Below are 17,779 nucleotides of genomic sequence, written 5' to 3'. Positions count from 1 at the left end.
GTATCGATTCCTCTGGACAATGCTTGGTCCTCTCGGTCCCCTCACCAGTGTGCTTATCGGATATCAAACACTACCTCACACACTCCTCAGCCTACTGCGACTTGCTTCTTCGAATTCAACAGCGACCCGAGGACCACCCTGATTACTCCATTTCCGCTGACTGGATTCTATTTCGTGGGAAGCTCTGGCTTCCGCCGGATAATCCTTTTATCCCTATGCTCTTAACATAATTTCACTCCACTCCCCTGGGTGGCCACATGGGAGAAACCAAGACACTTCGCCGCCTCCAAGATAATTTCTTTTGGGAGAACATGCGCCGTGATGTCCATCGCATCGTATCGGAGTGTCACATCTGCCAACAAATGAAACCTCAGAACCGCAAACCTGCCGGCCTCCTCCAACCTCTTCCCATCCCTTCTGGCCTTTGGGAGGATTTATCATTGGATTTTATCACAGGGCTGCTGCAATCACATGGTTTTACAACTATCCTCGTCGTGGTTGACAGATACTCCAAAGGGACCCATCTCGGTGCGTTACCACCCAAATATTCCGCCCAGAAGGTTGCCGCCCTTTTCCTCGACATGGTCTGTAAATTGCATGGCTTTCCTCGCAGTTTAGTATCGGACTAAGACCCAATTTTTATTAGTTCCTTTTGGCGTGAACTATTCCGCCTCAGTGGTACTAAGCTCCGATATAGCACCGCTTACCACCCCGAGTCTGATGGCCAAACAGAGGTGCTAAACCGTACTCTCGAACAATACCTTCATTCTTTTGTTCACGACAAGCCTGCATTATGGTTTTCTTTTCTGTCCCTGGCTGAATGGAGTTATAACACGTCCACTCATTCCGGCACCGGACTATCTCCCTATGAGATCACATATGGTAAACCGCCTCCTGCTTTGCCCCAATACATTGCTGGGACTTCTCCCGTCGAGGCCGCTGATTCCATCCTTATTACCCGCCAAGCTCTGCATTCAAAATTGCAATGCAGGTTATTGAAGGCTCAGACGACCATGAAGATTTATGAAGATCGTAATCGTCGAGACGTCCAATTTCAGATTGGAGATTGGGTCTATGTGCGACTCCGACCCTACCGTCAACTCTCCGTTCGTCCCCATTACTCGAAACTGGCCAAGAAGTTTTATGGCCCTTACCAGATTACGGAGAGGGTCAGTCCCGTCGCTTATCGTCTTCAGTTATCGACGGACTCCAAAATCCATCCAGTCTTTCACGTATCCCTCTTGAAGCTCCACCACGGCACACCACCAGTTACTGATGACACCCTCCCACCTACTCATTTCCACAACCACCCCATTGTTGAACCTTTATCCTTCCTTGATTGGAAATGGGACACCGATACAGACCCTCCCTCCCGGCAAGTGTTAGTTCAATGGCGTGGACTTGCTCCCAAACACACCTCGTGGGAAGACTGGAATTCACTTCGTGCTGCCTACAACCTCGAGGACGAGGTTGATTTTCCAGGGGACGGTGTTGATAGCAACGAAGGCAGCAGAACACAGGACACAGGACAAGGGCCAATTACTCATAGCAGGCCCAAAAGGATTACTAGGAAACCAGCCCAGTATCAAGACTATGTTTAGATTCAGTATCACGAGTTCTTGCTGATAAAAGCATTAGGATAAAACTATTTTGGAAATTCTTGCTAGAGAATTAATTCTGTTATTACCATTACAAGTTTGTTTCAGCAGCTGGCCCACTTGTGGGAATCACAGCTTCGTTACCATCTTTCTTTTGTTATAAATACCACAAATGAAATAAAATCAGCAAGCAAGAGGAATTACCTTAGTTTGTAGAATTTAGCTCATAACATGTTATTTCAACTTGCAAGAAGAACCAGATCTAGATCCAAAACCAATCTGAATCTGCCTCCATCACCACCGAAACTACCAATCATAGGCAATCTTCATCAGTTAGGCACACTGCCACATCGATCTCTTCGAGACCTCTCTCTCAAGTATGGTGATATGATGATGTTGCAGTTGGGGCAGAGGCAGACACCAACCCTGGTTGTTTCATCTGCAGAAGTGGCCATGGAAATTATGAAAACTCATGACCTAGCTTTTTCGAACCGACCACAAAACACTGCTGCAAAAATCTTACTGTATGGATGCACGGACGTTGGCTTTGCATTGTATGGAGAAAAGTGGAGACAGAAGAGAAAAATATGCGTCCTTGAACTTCTGAGCATGAAAAGGGTGCAATCATTTCGTGTCATCAGGGAAGAAGAAGTTGCGGAGTTGGTGAATAAGCTACGTGAAGCAAGCTCCAGTGATGCATACTACGTGAATCTAAGTAAGATGCTTATTTCAACAGCAAATAATATTATTTGTAAGTGTGCTTTTGGATGGAAGTATACAGGAGATGGTTATAGCAGTGTCAAAGAGTTAGCAAGGGACACTATGATTTATCTCGCAGCTTTCACAGTGAGAGATTACTTCCCATGGTTGGGTTGGATTGATGTTCTCACCGGAAAAATTCAGAAATACAAGGCCACAGCTGGAGCAATGGATGCTTTGTTTGATCAGGCAATTGCAAAACATTTGACTGGGAAAACAGAAGGGGAACAGTCCAAAAGGAAAAGACTTAGTGGATATCCTACTCCAACTTCAAGAGGATAGCATGCTCAGCTTTGAGCTCACCAAAAATGACCTCAAAGCACTAATAACGGTATCTTTCTCCCCCTTTCTTACATCACTTTCTTTCTGTCTAAATTCACTCTAAAGCACAAAATTGCTCGTGTATGTTTGGGCACTTCAGATTGAAATATACCTAATTACTTAAAAGAGAGAATCTTAAACTTATTTTTGTTTCATATATTGCTATGAAATTTTCTATTTAAAACATTTCGTTATAAGTAATTCAGGTGTAAACATTTTTAGCTGTTTCTAAGCAAGAAAATCTCTTGTTCTTTTTTGCATATGTGCAACCTCAGCAATAACATTATTTTTTGGTAATCATTGGCACTTGCATAATTGGTATACATTTTGTGGTTTTTGACAGTATCTAATTGGTTAGTGTTAAACATATATATGAGTGATCAATGGGGTGATTATGAGGTAAGGACATATTCTTCCCACGGATGAGGGGCTATACACGTCATGGCTCCCATAGTTCCCTGGAATCACAATAGGGAGTGTGTACCTGCAAACATTCTGACGCTCTTGTTAGAGTTTGGCAAAGTAACAACGCCAATAGGCAATAGCAGATTGTGTACCTGGTTCAAGCAGTTTGAGGGGCATTAATTTTATCTATTAGGTGCAATAGTCTATTGCAACTATGAGGTACTTAACTTGTCTTGAAGCCAAGGGTAAAGGTCTGAGTATATCGATGCCCCACCAAATGAATGGCCAAGGGGATGATAGGATGTTGAGCTTGGTTGGTGATGCGATGTGATGTCTGCATGGTGTTGGAATTTTTTACTCATTGTAACGTGCTTGAACTTGTTGGTCTCCATGTTGAACCAATAGCACTTGACTCTCAATACTTTGTGTTATGGGCGACTTTTCATTTCAATTTCTAAGGTTTCGCTTTGTCCTCAGTAAGTTTCCCCTCTATGGAGTAGGCCTTGATTAGAGTCATCTAGTTTTCCTTTGCCTCAGTCTCCATGACCATGCTTGGTTGCAAAATTTCTTCTTGGACCATCGTTTTATTGCTTCCATAGTTTTTAATGCTGGCGAGCTTGGACAAGATGCTTGCTTATGCATCATTATCTTCTCGTGTTATGTGGATGACTTTGACCTGCACAAATTGAGTCAACCATTGTTTTACCTGGTGTGGATATTTTTGTTGCAAGGCACCTTTGGCTTGGTAGTCTTCGTTGATTTATGCACTGGGCTTAAGCAAAGATCAAACAACCCGAGTCGATGCACACTATCGATTCCCCCTATGCCTTTGGCATAAGGACTACTATTACTAGATGGTCCATTACCATACTTTCATTGTTGCAGTCATGTCAAGGATCCCATGCAACCATAAAGTCTTGCATACAGCAAGACTAGCGTTACACCTCGAGACTCGTTATTATGATTGTAAAGACAAATTCATTATCACAACATAAAGGAAGGTCTTATATAAGGAAAAAAATATTTTTTTTAAATATAAAAAAATTAATTAAATTGATTTTATTTAGTGATATCATTTTTAAAATATATTTTATTTAATTTAGGCGTTAGTTTTAATAATTCTTTTTTATCTATAATAATAAATTCAAATAAAAGATAAGTTGAGAAAAAAATATTTTTTAATTGAGATGGATACATTTAAAAATATGATTAATTAACTTTTTCTTAGTTAATATCAAATATTTTTTTCTTATATTTGAAATAAGAGAAAATATAACTCTAGCATGAACTAGGGATATACAAACCCCCCCTCAAACTCACAGAACCAGGTGCATAATCTGTACTTAGTGTTGTTACTTTGTCAAATTCTAACAAGAGAATCGGAATGCTTATGCTTATAGATACGCACTTTTCGCAGTGGGATCTCTAGAATTGTATAGCCATGGACGCGCGAAGCCCCAAAAACATTGACATACAGGATGTAAAGCACTTTTGAAGTTATTAAAATATTGAAGTCTATTACTTCATTTGATAACTCTTAATATTCTACCTTGACAAATGAATGAACTTAACAAATTTCACGAAAATTCCAATTATTTTAGGACATGTTTATCGGAGGCACTGACACAACTTCATCAACATTAGAATGGGCTATTTCAGAGCTGGTAAGAAATCCGATCATAATGAGAAAAGTACAAGAGGAAGTGAGAATCAATTGTGGGTCATAAATCAAATGTGGAAGAAAATGATGTTACTCAAATGCACTACCTAAAATGCGTAGTCAAAGAAACTCTAAGGTTACATCCGCCTACTCCTCTTTTGGCTCCTAGAGAAACAATGTCCAGTGTAAAACTCAAAGGATATGATATTCCAGCAGAAACAATGGTATATATAAATGCATGGGCAATTCAAAGGGATCCTGAATTTTGGGAAAGTCCTGAAGAGTTCCTACCAGAGAGATTTGAAAATAGTCAAGTTCATTTTAAAGGTCAAGAATACTTTCAGTTTATTCCATTTGGTTGTGGGAGAAGAGAATGTCCAGGAATCAATTTTGGAATTGCATCTATTGATTATGTGCTCGCTAGTCTTCTTGATTGGTTCGATTCAATATTTAATTGAGCCACACCTTTGTCACTAAATTCCGAAGTTAATCATACTACAATAATCACATTGTTAAGATGATATATAATAAAATAATCAAATGAAGAGAGTAAAACAACTACTGCAAGTCTTCAACAGCTATGTACTTCAATGGATTCATATCATCTGCAGCTGCCTACCCACTGCATGGATCTTGACCATTAAATATTATGTTTATTTTATAAAAAAATTATAAATAATATAATGATGTAATATTAATGAAGGCCATTAGATCTAAATTGCATCGGGTGCAGCTCATCTTTGGAGGATGTATATCCGTACTTCTATAAATTTATTAATACTTCTGTCACTTCCACATTTGTTCCACCATTGCTTGAGAGCCGAACTTTTTTCACTAAAATAAACCGAAAAATGAAATATAAACTGAAATTTGAATTTAGTGATGATACTTCTATAATAAAATTTGTTGTATTTTTTTTATTTTTGGAAATTAAAATTTGAATTTTTTTTTTTTTAAATTTATTAGTTTTCTACACGTTGGAGAACAAAAATGCCTGTGTTTTAATTTTAACAAAGGTAGAGTTTAACCAGAGAAAGAATCCGGATCAGTCTAGGTCTACAAGACCCGGGGCACTTCGAGGCTACAAGAACCGCAAAATTTACTAATCATCATTTCCACCAATCTTTCTCAGAACAATAACTCAATCTAGAAAACAAGCTCTTATGATTAGAGAAGCCAAGTGATTAGTGAGGCCAATTGGTCAACAAAGTCTAGCCAAAACAAAGAAACCCAAATGAATTTAAGCCAATAAGACAAAACCAACCTGCAATGGAAGAGAAAATATGGATAAAGCTCTGAACTTTGAATGGCTCTGAAGCTGTGTCACAGGGGAAAAAGGAATACAAACTGAGCTTTGAAGAAATAAGTGAAGTGAGCCTTTTATTGAGTGAATAATTAGAATTTGAAATTGGGTCTTTGCTTCCTAATGTCTGTTCCCTAAAGTTTGGTGGACTTAGTTATAGTGTCACATGAGATTAAAAAAGGAATGGCTCTCAAACAATGGCTGCATGAGCAAATGAAAGAAATGATCTTCTCCACCTTTTATCTAGGAAAACCAATTGCCATTCGCCACGCATGCTGGTGCAAAAGGGACAAAAAAGTCAGGTTCTCTAATGACATTAGTCTACATAATGAAAATATCATCCGTGAATTTTTTAGAAAAACTTCATTAAAGAAAGGGGACACAATATTAAGATAATTAAGTCAACTATTACGTTAGCTATAGTTAGATGATTTTGTTATTAAAAGATTTGTATAGATGTTGATATCATTGCACGTCATATATATTTTTTATTCTTTTAAATCTCCTTCTGTACCGAAGGAAGAGTTTGTGCATGTATAGTCCTATACTTTGTAAATGTTAATCAATGAACGTGTTCTCTTTCAAGCCTTTTAACACAAAACGTTGAAGTAATTTCATTGCCGCAATCTAAACTGATTTAAAAATCCTGAAGAAGGCATCATACTTAACACAGTAATATATGGAGCTTTCTAAATCTCAATTAGTATCATTTTCTTGGTGTAAAAATCAGAGTGGTTCAACAAGTTACAAGAGGAACTCCACTTTGTATTTTTCACCCAAATTCCTAAATCTTCCAATAAAATCTAGCACTCTTATTTTCCGGCATAATCCGAGTCTCCTCCACTTTTATCTGCTCGTAGATCAATGTTGTCTTGCATTTTGTTGTTTCTACGACATGGTGGTTGTGTCTAATCGAGCCACTAGTATATTAGAACCTTGAAAGATGCAAAACTTATTGCAACATATGGTCCAAAACTATTTCTTAAGGAGCACTAGTTAAACACACATATGACATATCCCAGTAAGAATTGTCACCTTTATTTGAGTTCTATGAGTTTCCCCCAGTAAGAATTGTCACCTTTATTTGAGTTCTATGAGTTTCCCTTGTTGGCAATTGAGGTTTGTTAGCGACAACAACTAAAGTTCTAAAGAGATAAAATCACACGCATACATGATTCAATGAGATTTGACAAGTGTGTCTACATTTTTAGAAGAGTAGTAATTTCTTTTCTTATAAATTGATAATAGGATATGAACAAACCCTAAACATACGCTACAGAATTAGCAAATTCATTTTGTATTATAGATTACTCAATCCATAATATATTTGTATGTACTACGGATTACTCAATCCATAATACATACAAATATATATTGCAGATTGAATAACTCGTAATACATTTTTATTATGGATTATCCAATTCATAATTATATGGGAGTGGTATGACAGAGGGAGGTTGGGTGTGGTGGTCATGGAGGTTTGGGGGAGAGGCAACATGGGAGAGGAAAGGTAAGAAGGAAATATTAAGTCTTTTGGGGTGCATCAAGAAAATAATAGAGTGTGTTAAGTAATTGCGGAAGAGAGAGAGACTAGTATCAGCCCAATCTTGTTACAAATGAAAAGAAGCAAAAGCAAAAACAAAAATAGGCTCAGCCCAGTATGCCCTAAGAATATTTCAAATGTTAAGTTTCTACCTACTTTACCTTTTAAACGGGTCAGAAGATGCATAACCAGTAATTTCATTCTTTTTGCATATATAGAAACAACAGAAAGGGACCACGAAGATATGTTATGAAAAGTATTGGTTCTTGATAATAATTGGCAATTGCAATGTGCATATTCTCCAAAGGTCGTCATTTGGATTTTGGATGCAGCTGGCCGCCCCAATCACCCAATTTTCAAAAGTTAAGAGCAACACAAAGCGTGACCATTTTTTTTCCCCAAAAAGGAGTGCCACTTGCAATTTTGGAACTTTATAAAGTTGGAAAAAAGTGCATCTTATATTTCAATTTGCTGTCCCAAAAATATTCGGTGTCTCTTTCTCTCGAGAGTTTAAAGTCAATGTGTAAAACAACCAATTACAAAACATATTATGGATGACATTTCAATTAGTTATTATAAAGTTACTAAAATTACTATACACGATAATCATTAATTAATTGGTAATGTAAATTTTTTTTAAAAGTTAATACATTTACTGTTTTTCTCTTTTCGCAAAATGCTAAAATTAATTTTTCCGTCATATTCATTTCAATATAAAATCTATACCAGTTAATATTAATATTAATATAAGGATACATTTTAATGATATTTAATAGTCTAAAATTGAAGTAAACAAAATAGTTTAAAATTAATTTTATCAATAATAATGTTACTCAACTTTTAACGAATTCAAAATCATATTTGTAGTTCTTTGAGTTTATAATTTTTATTTATAAGTTTATATTTTTTTATCTATTACTTTGCCTTTTTATAACTTTTAAAATTATTAGAAAAGGTTACAAATATATATCTATCTGAAACACTAAATTTATTTTACTAAAATTGTCACATTTTATTTTTTAAAGTATTTCAATTAAATTACTTCACTTAATTTTCTTTTATTAACTTTTCACGCTATATAAAAATGTTTGCTATTATAGTGAATTTATTATAGTAGGTCACAAAATTTTCATTACTACAGACGAATCACAACGGATTTATCCAGCCAAAAATATCTTTTAATCACAAAAATATTAATAACTTTTGTAACAACAAAACAAATGGAATGATATTAACTCTTATTTATTCATTATCTATCTTACGTCAAATGTTCTATGGATAAAAGTTTTTTAATATACCAAACTCTTATTTTTTATTCAGGTCAGGAGAAATATTTATTTCAATTTCTCTCCTTATACCCGTAATAAATATTGACATTTATTCCGATTCTTTTTTATTTTTTTTTTATTTTCGGCGTTGAAGCTATTCTATCTAATTTTTGAATTCATATGATTCAATAATAATTCTTTTTTCAAAAACATTAGCTGGTTTCTTTTAACTAATTTAGTATTTTTTTTATTACAATAAACAATATCAATGTTTGGAAAACTTTAGAAAAAGAATTATAATATTTAATGTTTTACTTGAAATAGTAAAAAAAAATAAGAATTAAGATAAATAAAATATATAACTAATTAAAAATAAATATAATTTCATAAAAATATCTTTCACATCGAATTCTATAAAGATCAAAAGCTATACTAATTATATGACAGTTCCAAAAAAAGTACACTTCTATATCAAAATAATATTTTTTAATCACCAGTCAAAAACTTTAGAAAAAAAATTATAATATTCAATAATGTTTTACTTGAAATAGTAAAACAATGATAGATAAAATATATGGCTAATTAAAAATAAATATATATTTCCATAAATTATTGATGATTTTTCTATCTATGATAACGATGAATTACAATGGCTCTTGTCGTCAATAAATTACATGTTGATAAAAAAATACTTATATTATGGATTAATTTTATGTATAAATAGGGACTTTTTAAAATTATTCATGCTTGAAACTAATTAATATATCTAGGTAAATAAAGTTTTGTAAATAATTCATTTTATAAAAATAGATAATTAAAATGAGTTAAGTGGTCTGTATTAAAATAAAGATTATTCATTATTCACTATAATACAGACGACTTAATCCACCATAATAATTATTTATACATCATATTTTTACTCAAAATACCAACAATTTTTTCTTTAATATTATTGATGATCAAATTATTGACAAAAGAACCCATTATATTACCCTCTAGTTACAGGAAGCTTAGCCCACTATATTACTGAGGGCTTTTTCAGGGTTGTTCATAAAATTTGCATACCAACAATAATTTTACAAAGGGATAATTAGTCGTCTTGTAAGCCGTCAAATTACCATGAATTTTTAGTCTACTATTATAACGGGAATTCTTGTAGGGTCATTTATTTGATGTATATTCCACTTTTAAAGAATACTTTTTTTATATAATTTTTTAACTCAATAAAAATTAAAAATAAATTCATTTATTAAATTATAAAAAATATTTTAATATTAAAATGTATATTCACATAATGTTAATTATTAATTTTTCACTTATTTGTATGTGTAAAATTTGAGTTTGTCTCTAAACTTTGTTATGATATAAAAGATAGTTAATAAATTAATAAAAATTACATTTTAAAGATATGAAAAATGAAACAAGTAAGTGAGATAAAACTTAAAAATTAAAATGAAGTAATAAGTTGAAAGAATTTAACAATATAAAACTTAAAAATATTTCCTGAAACAACTTTCATAAGAGCTTCTAAGCACATTTCATGTAACTTTTCATTATTTATCACAATTTCTTGCTAAATAATCATTTTCGTATATCTATTGAATATTCAAAGAAAAATATTAATTTGATTATAGTCTGATGGTGGGTGCTAGGGGGGAGGGTTCACACTTAAATTAGATGCTTCTCCAAGCGGCCATTATTTAGGAGGCAAGTGAAGTGTGACAGAAATGAAAGGTATAATAGTGGAAAATGCAAAGGCTCCAGTATTTAAGTTAGAAAATGGTTTTGGCATGGTAATATACCAAAAAGGTTTGTTTTATACCTACACCAAATTCAGGCTTGTATTTGTAGTCTTGTATGTGGTCTATAAAAAAATTATTTTTTTTATTTTTATCAAACTTTTTTAAATTAGATTTAAAAATCAAAAATAGAAAACTCCAGTTCACCCCAAACGAATCCTAAGTTATTTAATTATAAATGTCATATGTATATACATGTAAATACATTTATTTAAGAAAATATCAAATAACTTTTAAATTTTATAAATTTAATTTACCAAATCAAAGAATTAATTTGATAGTTGATTATTGTAATTTAATAAATATATATATATATATATATATATATATATATATATATATATATATATATATATATATATATAAAGTTATTTAAAAAGTATTTCTACTAATAAGTACTCTTAAAATAACATAATTTCACGTTTTCTTAAGTACATGTATCTTTAAAAAGTTATTCAAGAAAGAAATAACAAAATATCGTCTCACTTTGAAAGATAGCCATTGTCTTTTTCCTGTTATCACAAGTCAAATGCCTGATTATTATTTTAATTATTTCTACTAAACGCAACTTCGTTCCAATTTCCACTAAAGCTTCCAAAAGTACAAAATCAGAAAATCTTAGTTTAAGACAGCAGAACATTGAGTGTATTAATTACTTTCATTCTTAAAGTATTATCTTTTTCCTTTAAGTGGTCATTAAAATAAAAATAAAAAATAGTCTTAGGTATACTAAACATCATACTATTGAAAAATTTCTCAAATATTAAAAACTTTTTAGATTAGATCCAAAATTTTATTTAAAATTTTTAATACTTTAAAAATTACATAAATATATATTTTTAACTAATGTAATTAGGGTTTTTAGCTTTTGGATGATGATAATAAGATTTGAGAATATTTTTACAAATTTTGACTCTTTTGATTAATTATGAAATTAATTTTTGATCCGGAACTTAATCATAGTGATTCGTACCTAGAATAACTTAAAATAAAGAATTAATTATGAAATTAATTTTTATCCGAAACTTAATCATAGTGATTCCTACCTAGAATAACTTAAAATAAAGAATTAGAGTTGAGATATATTTAGTTTATTATGTGTAGTTATATATGTCAAAACTTTTACTGAGACGCTCACATGGTGTAATGGAGAAATATTCCATATATAGAATTTGACCCCTCTGGTGAGAAAATATTCGCAGCATGCTTTTGATAATTGATAGTATTTTCTAAAAACACATAAAACCAAATATCGTTCTAACCCTATTTTTTATAACAAAATTTCGTACCAATCCTAGTTAAGTACTTATAAATCCCAACCTTTCCTTTTTTGACAGAAAAATATATCGAAATCCCAAAACGTGGGTGTGTAACTGTTAAGGTCAGAAAATAAGAGTCACAAGATGCTAGAGCTGAAAACGAGAAAAAAAGTGACAAATGAGGGGACCAGGAAGTTATGCACTGCCACGATTCATCATCCCCTTTGGGCCATTCACTGATTCTTCATGTTGTTTTGTTTTGTTTCTCAACCGCCCTCCCACTTGTGCTGTTATTTTAACCCTTTCTCCCTTTCAACAACCCTTTCCCATTCTCATTCCCACATTCGCTAGCCATGGCTGCCTACACCACTTTCTCCTTCTTTTCAACCCCGCAGAACCAAAAAACCTTTTTTCTTCAACCCTTTAAACGCCACGTTTCGTTTCTTAAACCATTCAAATGCGTCCGACCTGGTTCAGCTTCAACCCGATTCAGACCGAACCCTGTTATTTCCAGCTCCGCGCTCCGTACCTCGGCACTGGTCGTTCCCTCTAAACTCGAGCACCTAGCGGAGGAGTTCGGCTCCCTGCGGGAGCCGGTGGAGCGTGTGAAGCGGCTGCTGCACTACGCGGCGGCGATGGCGCCGATGCCGGAGTCCAACCGGGTCGACGCGAACCGGGTGATGGGGTGCACCGCGCGCGTGTGGGTGGAGGTGGGGATCGACGAAGAGGGAAAAGTGCGCGTGGCGGCGGACAGCGATTCGGAGATTACGAGGGGGTTCTGCGCGTGTCTGGTTTGGGTGCTCGATGGTTCGGAGCCGGACGAGGTTATGAAAGTGACCACCGATGATTTAACGGCTCTGAATGTCGGGTTGCCGGGGGGCAGTGGGCGTTCCAGGGTGAACACGTGGCACAATGTGCTCGTCAGCATGCAGAAGAGGACCAAACAGTTGCTGGCTCAGAGAGAAGGGAAGGTTCCCTTTGAGTCTTTTCCTTCGTTGGTTATTTCTTCTGATGGGGTTTTCCCCAAAGGTACCTACGCTGAAGCACAGGTTAGCACCATCTGAATTCAATCACAAAATGGTGTGTCTGTTTTTTAGCATTCTTTTTTTAATCCGAGGATTTTTTTTAAGACACGGCATTATTGGTTGCTTCTGGGACTGGGAGTGGTTGATTATAGTCTTACAGAATCTAACACCGTCCAAAAAGTGAATAATTATGAAAAGTGGTAGTATTAGTAGTGAGTGCACGCCTCTTTCTGTTACCACTTGGGAGAATCTGATCCCCCTCAAACGAAGGAGGAGGACATTGTTTTTTTGTTTGTTTTGTTTTTATGTATTTTTCATGATTGTTGGATGGTAGCCGTACTTTTGTTAAAAAACCGAACAGCTGGAAAACAATACAAAGCAAAACAAAAGATGAAGTACAAGACACGAGTTTTAATCATTGTTACTCGGTTAATCAAATAAAGGGGCGACTTTTCTTTACTTTCTTTCTTCTTTGGCCCTCTTCCTTCAGCCATTTCAACCTTTCTTATCATTCTTTCTCTCAAAATTGCTTGTACTGTGCATCCAACACAGCAAATAGAACAAAAAGTTATATTATTGACTCGGATGCTTGACTATGCCTTTCTTCTTGGTATGTCTTCACTATTAATATTAATTAATTAATCCTATTGAAAAACACCATCATCTTAAGCTCTTTGTAAGACACACTTTTGTGCATACAAATTCTGTATTTACTGAAAGCCCCACGGTACCTAAATCTGCCTTCACATTTCTTTGTTGAGATCTTTTTCTCAAAGTTGTACACATAATGTGCATGACATATCAATCGAGGTCCAAGGATGGTGAAGAAATAGGTACTGTTAAGCTGTACATACTAATTAATTAGTCCACACAATTTGGGTTTTTAGTAATTTTTGGGAGTTTTTTTTTCTCCCCTTGTCTTCGTTTATGAACTTAAATTTAAAAAATTATGTTTGTGTTTACTTTATCCGTTCAACTTGTTTTTCTCTGAAAAGACATGTTTACTTCGCGTCATAATAGATGGTTATGCCCACCCCAAATGCCTTATGGAATCATGACCTGACAGCATTAAACTCCTAATTTTGTTCTAGCGTTCATGCAGGCAAAATATCTGTTCCCTAATGAGTTAAAAGTTGATGAACTAGTCAATGTGCTGAAGGAGAAGAAAATTGGTGTTGTTGCACACTTTTACATGGATCCTGAGGTCCAAGGCATTTTAACTGCTGCTCAGAAGCAGTGGCCACATATCCATATATCTGATTCACTGGTCATGGCAGATTCAGCAGTCAAAATGGCAAAAGCCGGATGCCAGTTCATAACAGTTCTAGGTGTGGATTTTATGTCAGAAAATGTGCGTGCCATCCTTGATCAAGCTGGTTTCAGTGAGGTATGCCTTTCTCTCCTAAGTTAAGTCTGTCTAGAAGATGGACTCTATTAAGTTTCCCATTTATAAACATTGGTGAATGGCTTGTATGAAGCAGGTCACACGTGCTGCAGTAAAATATATTAGTAAAATTGGTATTTGTGCTACATGTTAATCCTTAGTCCTTAATTTTTCTTCTGGTAATTATTTGCAGGTTGGCGTGTATAGGATGTCAAATGAGCAAATTGGATGTTCTCTGGCTGATGCGGCAGCTACTCGTACTTACATGGAATATCTTACAGCTGCTTCTAGGTCTACTTCTTTGCATGTCATATACATTAACACTAAGTTAGAGACAAAGGCATATGCTCATGAACTTGTGCCTACAATAACCTGTACTTCATCAAATGTTGTCCAGACTATCCTACAGGTTGGTCTGATACAAACTTTTTTTATTCCTCTGACTTTTTAATGGTCATATGAATGCATCACATGATGACCATCACCATGCCCATTTAGTCCTTTCCTTAAATAATATATTGGTCCATATTTATGCAGGCATTTGCTCAAGTTCCAGATTTGAGCATATTTTATGGACCTGATTCTTACATGGGTGCAAATATCAAAGATTTGTTCCAACAAATGACAAAAATGACTGATGAAGAGATTGCTGCAATACATCCTGAGCACAGTCAAGACTCTATTAGATCATTACTACCTCGACTTCACTATTTTCAGGTAAAATCTTTAGCATGTTTTGTAAAGCTAGGAAAGAATCTACTTCGTTTGGAATTAGATGTGCATCATCTATATGTTGTGTTTATCCTTTTGGGATGCTGGCTTTTAGTGAAATCATTTTGTTCTACATTTTTTTTTCCACATGGCTATGATATTAGTATTTAGTATGATATTTCATTCTTATTGTGTGTTTTCTTCTCTCGTAACTTCTTTCACATAATGCGTTGTTAAATGATTTCATCATTTTTTTTCCTTTGTTGGGTTTATGCAATGTGTGACTTGGAAAGAAAGTTGTTAATGCCTGCATTTATACAAATGTGGTCTTCCTGTGTTTTGTATTTTTTTTAAAAAGTTTGACTATTCCTTGTATAAAATATGGCTTGAATTTCATGATTATATGCTTTTGCGACTTGGTGCCAGGATGGAACGTGCATTGTTCACCATCTATTTGGCCATGAGGTTGTGGAGAAGATAAAAGAAATGTACTGTGATGCATTCCTTACTGCCCATCTTGAGGTACCTGGAGAGATGTTTTCATTGGCAATGGAAGCAAAGAGAAGGGGAATGGGTGTAGTAGGCTCCACAAAGAATATTTTGGATTTCATAAAGGACAGGGTTCAGGAAGCTTTGGATAGAAATATAGATGATCATCTCCAATTTGTTTTAGGAACAGAATCTGGGATGGTGACTTCAATTGTGGCAACAGTTCGTAGTTTGTTGGAGCCTGTGAAGTCTTCTTCTGAAAGAGCAAAAGTTACTGTTGAAATAGTCTTTCCAGTTTCATCAGACTCAATCTCAACGACCACCTCAAGTTTATCCTCCGGCCTTCAGACTGCCAAAGTGGGTGATATCATACTTCCTGTTGTACCAGGAATAGCTAGCGGGGAGGGCTGTTCAATTCATGGTGGCTGTGCATCTTGTCCATACATGAAGGTAGAGTTTGTCATTTGGTTTGGATATGGTTCGCTCAGTTTATAATCAACTTAAGATCTTGAATTGTAGTTGGATTAATAATTATAATTGGTAGGTCATTAAGTACATAAAAGACTGTAGTTCTATCATTTTTCTCAGCTAGGTGGGTCAATAGTGACTGCCATATTGTTTTTATCTGGAGTAAAACTAGTTTTCAATTTTATTCTTGGAAGCTGTCATCTGATTGTTTCTTAAACCTTTCAGATGAATTCTCTTGGCTCACTCCTGAAAGTTAGCAATCACCTACCCGATGAAGAAAATATCCTTTCTGCATACAAGGCAGAGCGATTTAAGTTGCAAACACCGAATGGCAGATCAGTGGCAGATGTTGGATGTGAACCTATATTGCACATGAGGAACTTCCAGGCTACTAAAAAGCTTCCAGAGAAGCTTGTTGATCAGATTCTTCGTCCCCAACACAGTTGAAGGTTGATGTGATAAAGTTGAGAAATAATGTGGTGATGTGAAGAAGACAGAAATTTGTGGTGCTGTCTTGTGAGCAATTCCAAGTAGCAACTACAGCAAAAGTTAGGTCCGTGCAAGGGCTTTGCTTATAGCATGGTAATAGTTGATACAACCAGATTTGTTGTATGATAGTTTCCCTTCGCATAGGGGACTTCTAATTTATTTAGATAAGATGACATTATAGAGTTCGATATCAATATAGAGAAATAAATGAACTAGAATCCGCTCATTTTTTTCTTCTTCTTTCTTTTAATAATTGAAAATCTATACAGCTCCGGGTCCAGGGCCTTTTGTGTTAAATTAATTGCTCGGCAATTTTGTCTTATTGTGATGCCAAAGTGCTCACCCTCTTCCGAATACTGTCGTGTTTTATTTTAAGGGCTTCCTTCATAAAAGAAGAGAAAGGGACTAGTACACAAAATACAAATTTAGTACTTCTTTTCGTTGACATAATAGTCATAGCAAGATTTTCTCTGCAGTACATCGTTTAACATTTTTATAGTGCTATTTGGATTTAGTGATGAGCAGAGCATTACTCACATTCTATCTCGTAGATTCATCCGAAAGAATAGTTTAAATTAGAGTTTGTAAAATTGGTTTTGGATAAATTTAATTTGTTTTACTCATACATCCATCCTAACTCTTCACCACTAGTGGGTTGTAAGCACTTATAAATGATTTTATGAATTATTAACGCTCCACCATCTCTTATGATGGATTTGATTTTGAGAATGAAAATAAAAGATAAATTTTTTAAATTAAACTAGAATATAAAAGATGTGAATTTCATTAAAAATATATAATTTTTTTCTTTAATATTATTTTATCTTTGCTTCCCAATACACTCTTAATTCAATTCTAGGTTGAATAATATAATACCTTCTGAAACTTGCCCGACAGTTTGGAAGTTTGACTTTACTTTAAGCTTAATTATTAATTTAATCTTTAAATTATTTTAAATGATTGTTAAATTTTTAAAAGATTTAATTTGGTTTTTAAGTTTTTAAAATTAATCAATTTGTTTTCTAAATTATTTTAAATGGTTCAGTTTGATTTTTAAGTTTTTAAAAGTTTGAAAATTAAGTTATTTAATTTTTAAGAATTTGATGATTAAATTGATTATTTTTAAAAACTTGAGAATTAAATTAAATATTTCAAAAATTTGAGAATCAAATTAATTTGTTTTAAGAATTTGATAGTCAAACTAAATGTTTTAACAATGAACGAGCTTCAGACTTTCTATACTTGGGCTCGTCTTCACTTGCATTGGATGCTGTACACTGTACACTGTGTTATGTCTC

General features: G+C 34.2%; 2 protein-coding genes across 2 annotated transcripts; both read left to right on the top strand.

The window, feature by feature from the left end:
- Nucleotides 1-1,808: 1,808 nt before the first annotated feature.
- LOC100781362 (cytochrome P450 71A1-like) lies at nucleotides 1,809-5,353 on the top strand. Its single transcript, XM_041015908.1, is given in 4 exon segments — nucleotides 1,809-2,570; nucleotides 2,572-2,688; nucleotides 4,685-4,792; nucleotides 4,794-5,353. Coding segments are annotated over 4 exon segments (1,374 nt in total). The 5' UTR covers nucleotides 1,809-1,829; the 3' UTR covers nucleotides 5,202-5,353.
- Nucleotides 5,354-12,033: 6,680 nt separating this feature from the next.
- On the top strand, nucleotides 12,034-15,814 carry LOC100780834 (quinolinate synthase, chloroplastic). Its single transcript, XM_003525473.5, is given in 6 exon segments — nucleotides 12,034-12,964; nucleotides 14,043-14,327; nucleotides 14,518-14,733; nucleotides 14,862-15,041; nucleotides 15,462-15,609; nucleotides 15,612-15,814. Coding segments are annotated over 6 exon segments (1,590 nt in total). The 5' UTR covers nucleotides 12,034-12,268; the 3' UTR covers nucleotides 15,677-15,814.
- Nucleotides 15,815-17,779: the final 1,965 nt, after the last annotated feature.

Source organism: Glycine max, chromosome 5, assembly GCF_000004515.6.
Source record: "Glycine max cultivar Williams 82 chromosome 5, Glycine_max_v4.0, whole genome shotgun sequence".
NCBI classification, from domain to species: Eukaryota; Viridiplantae; Streptophyta; class Magnoliopsida; order Fabales; family Fabaceae; genus Glycine; species Glycine max.
The sequence above is the reverse complement of the archived record's forward strand: the minus strand, read 5'-3'. Positions and strand labels throughout refer to the sequence as shown.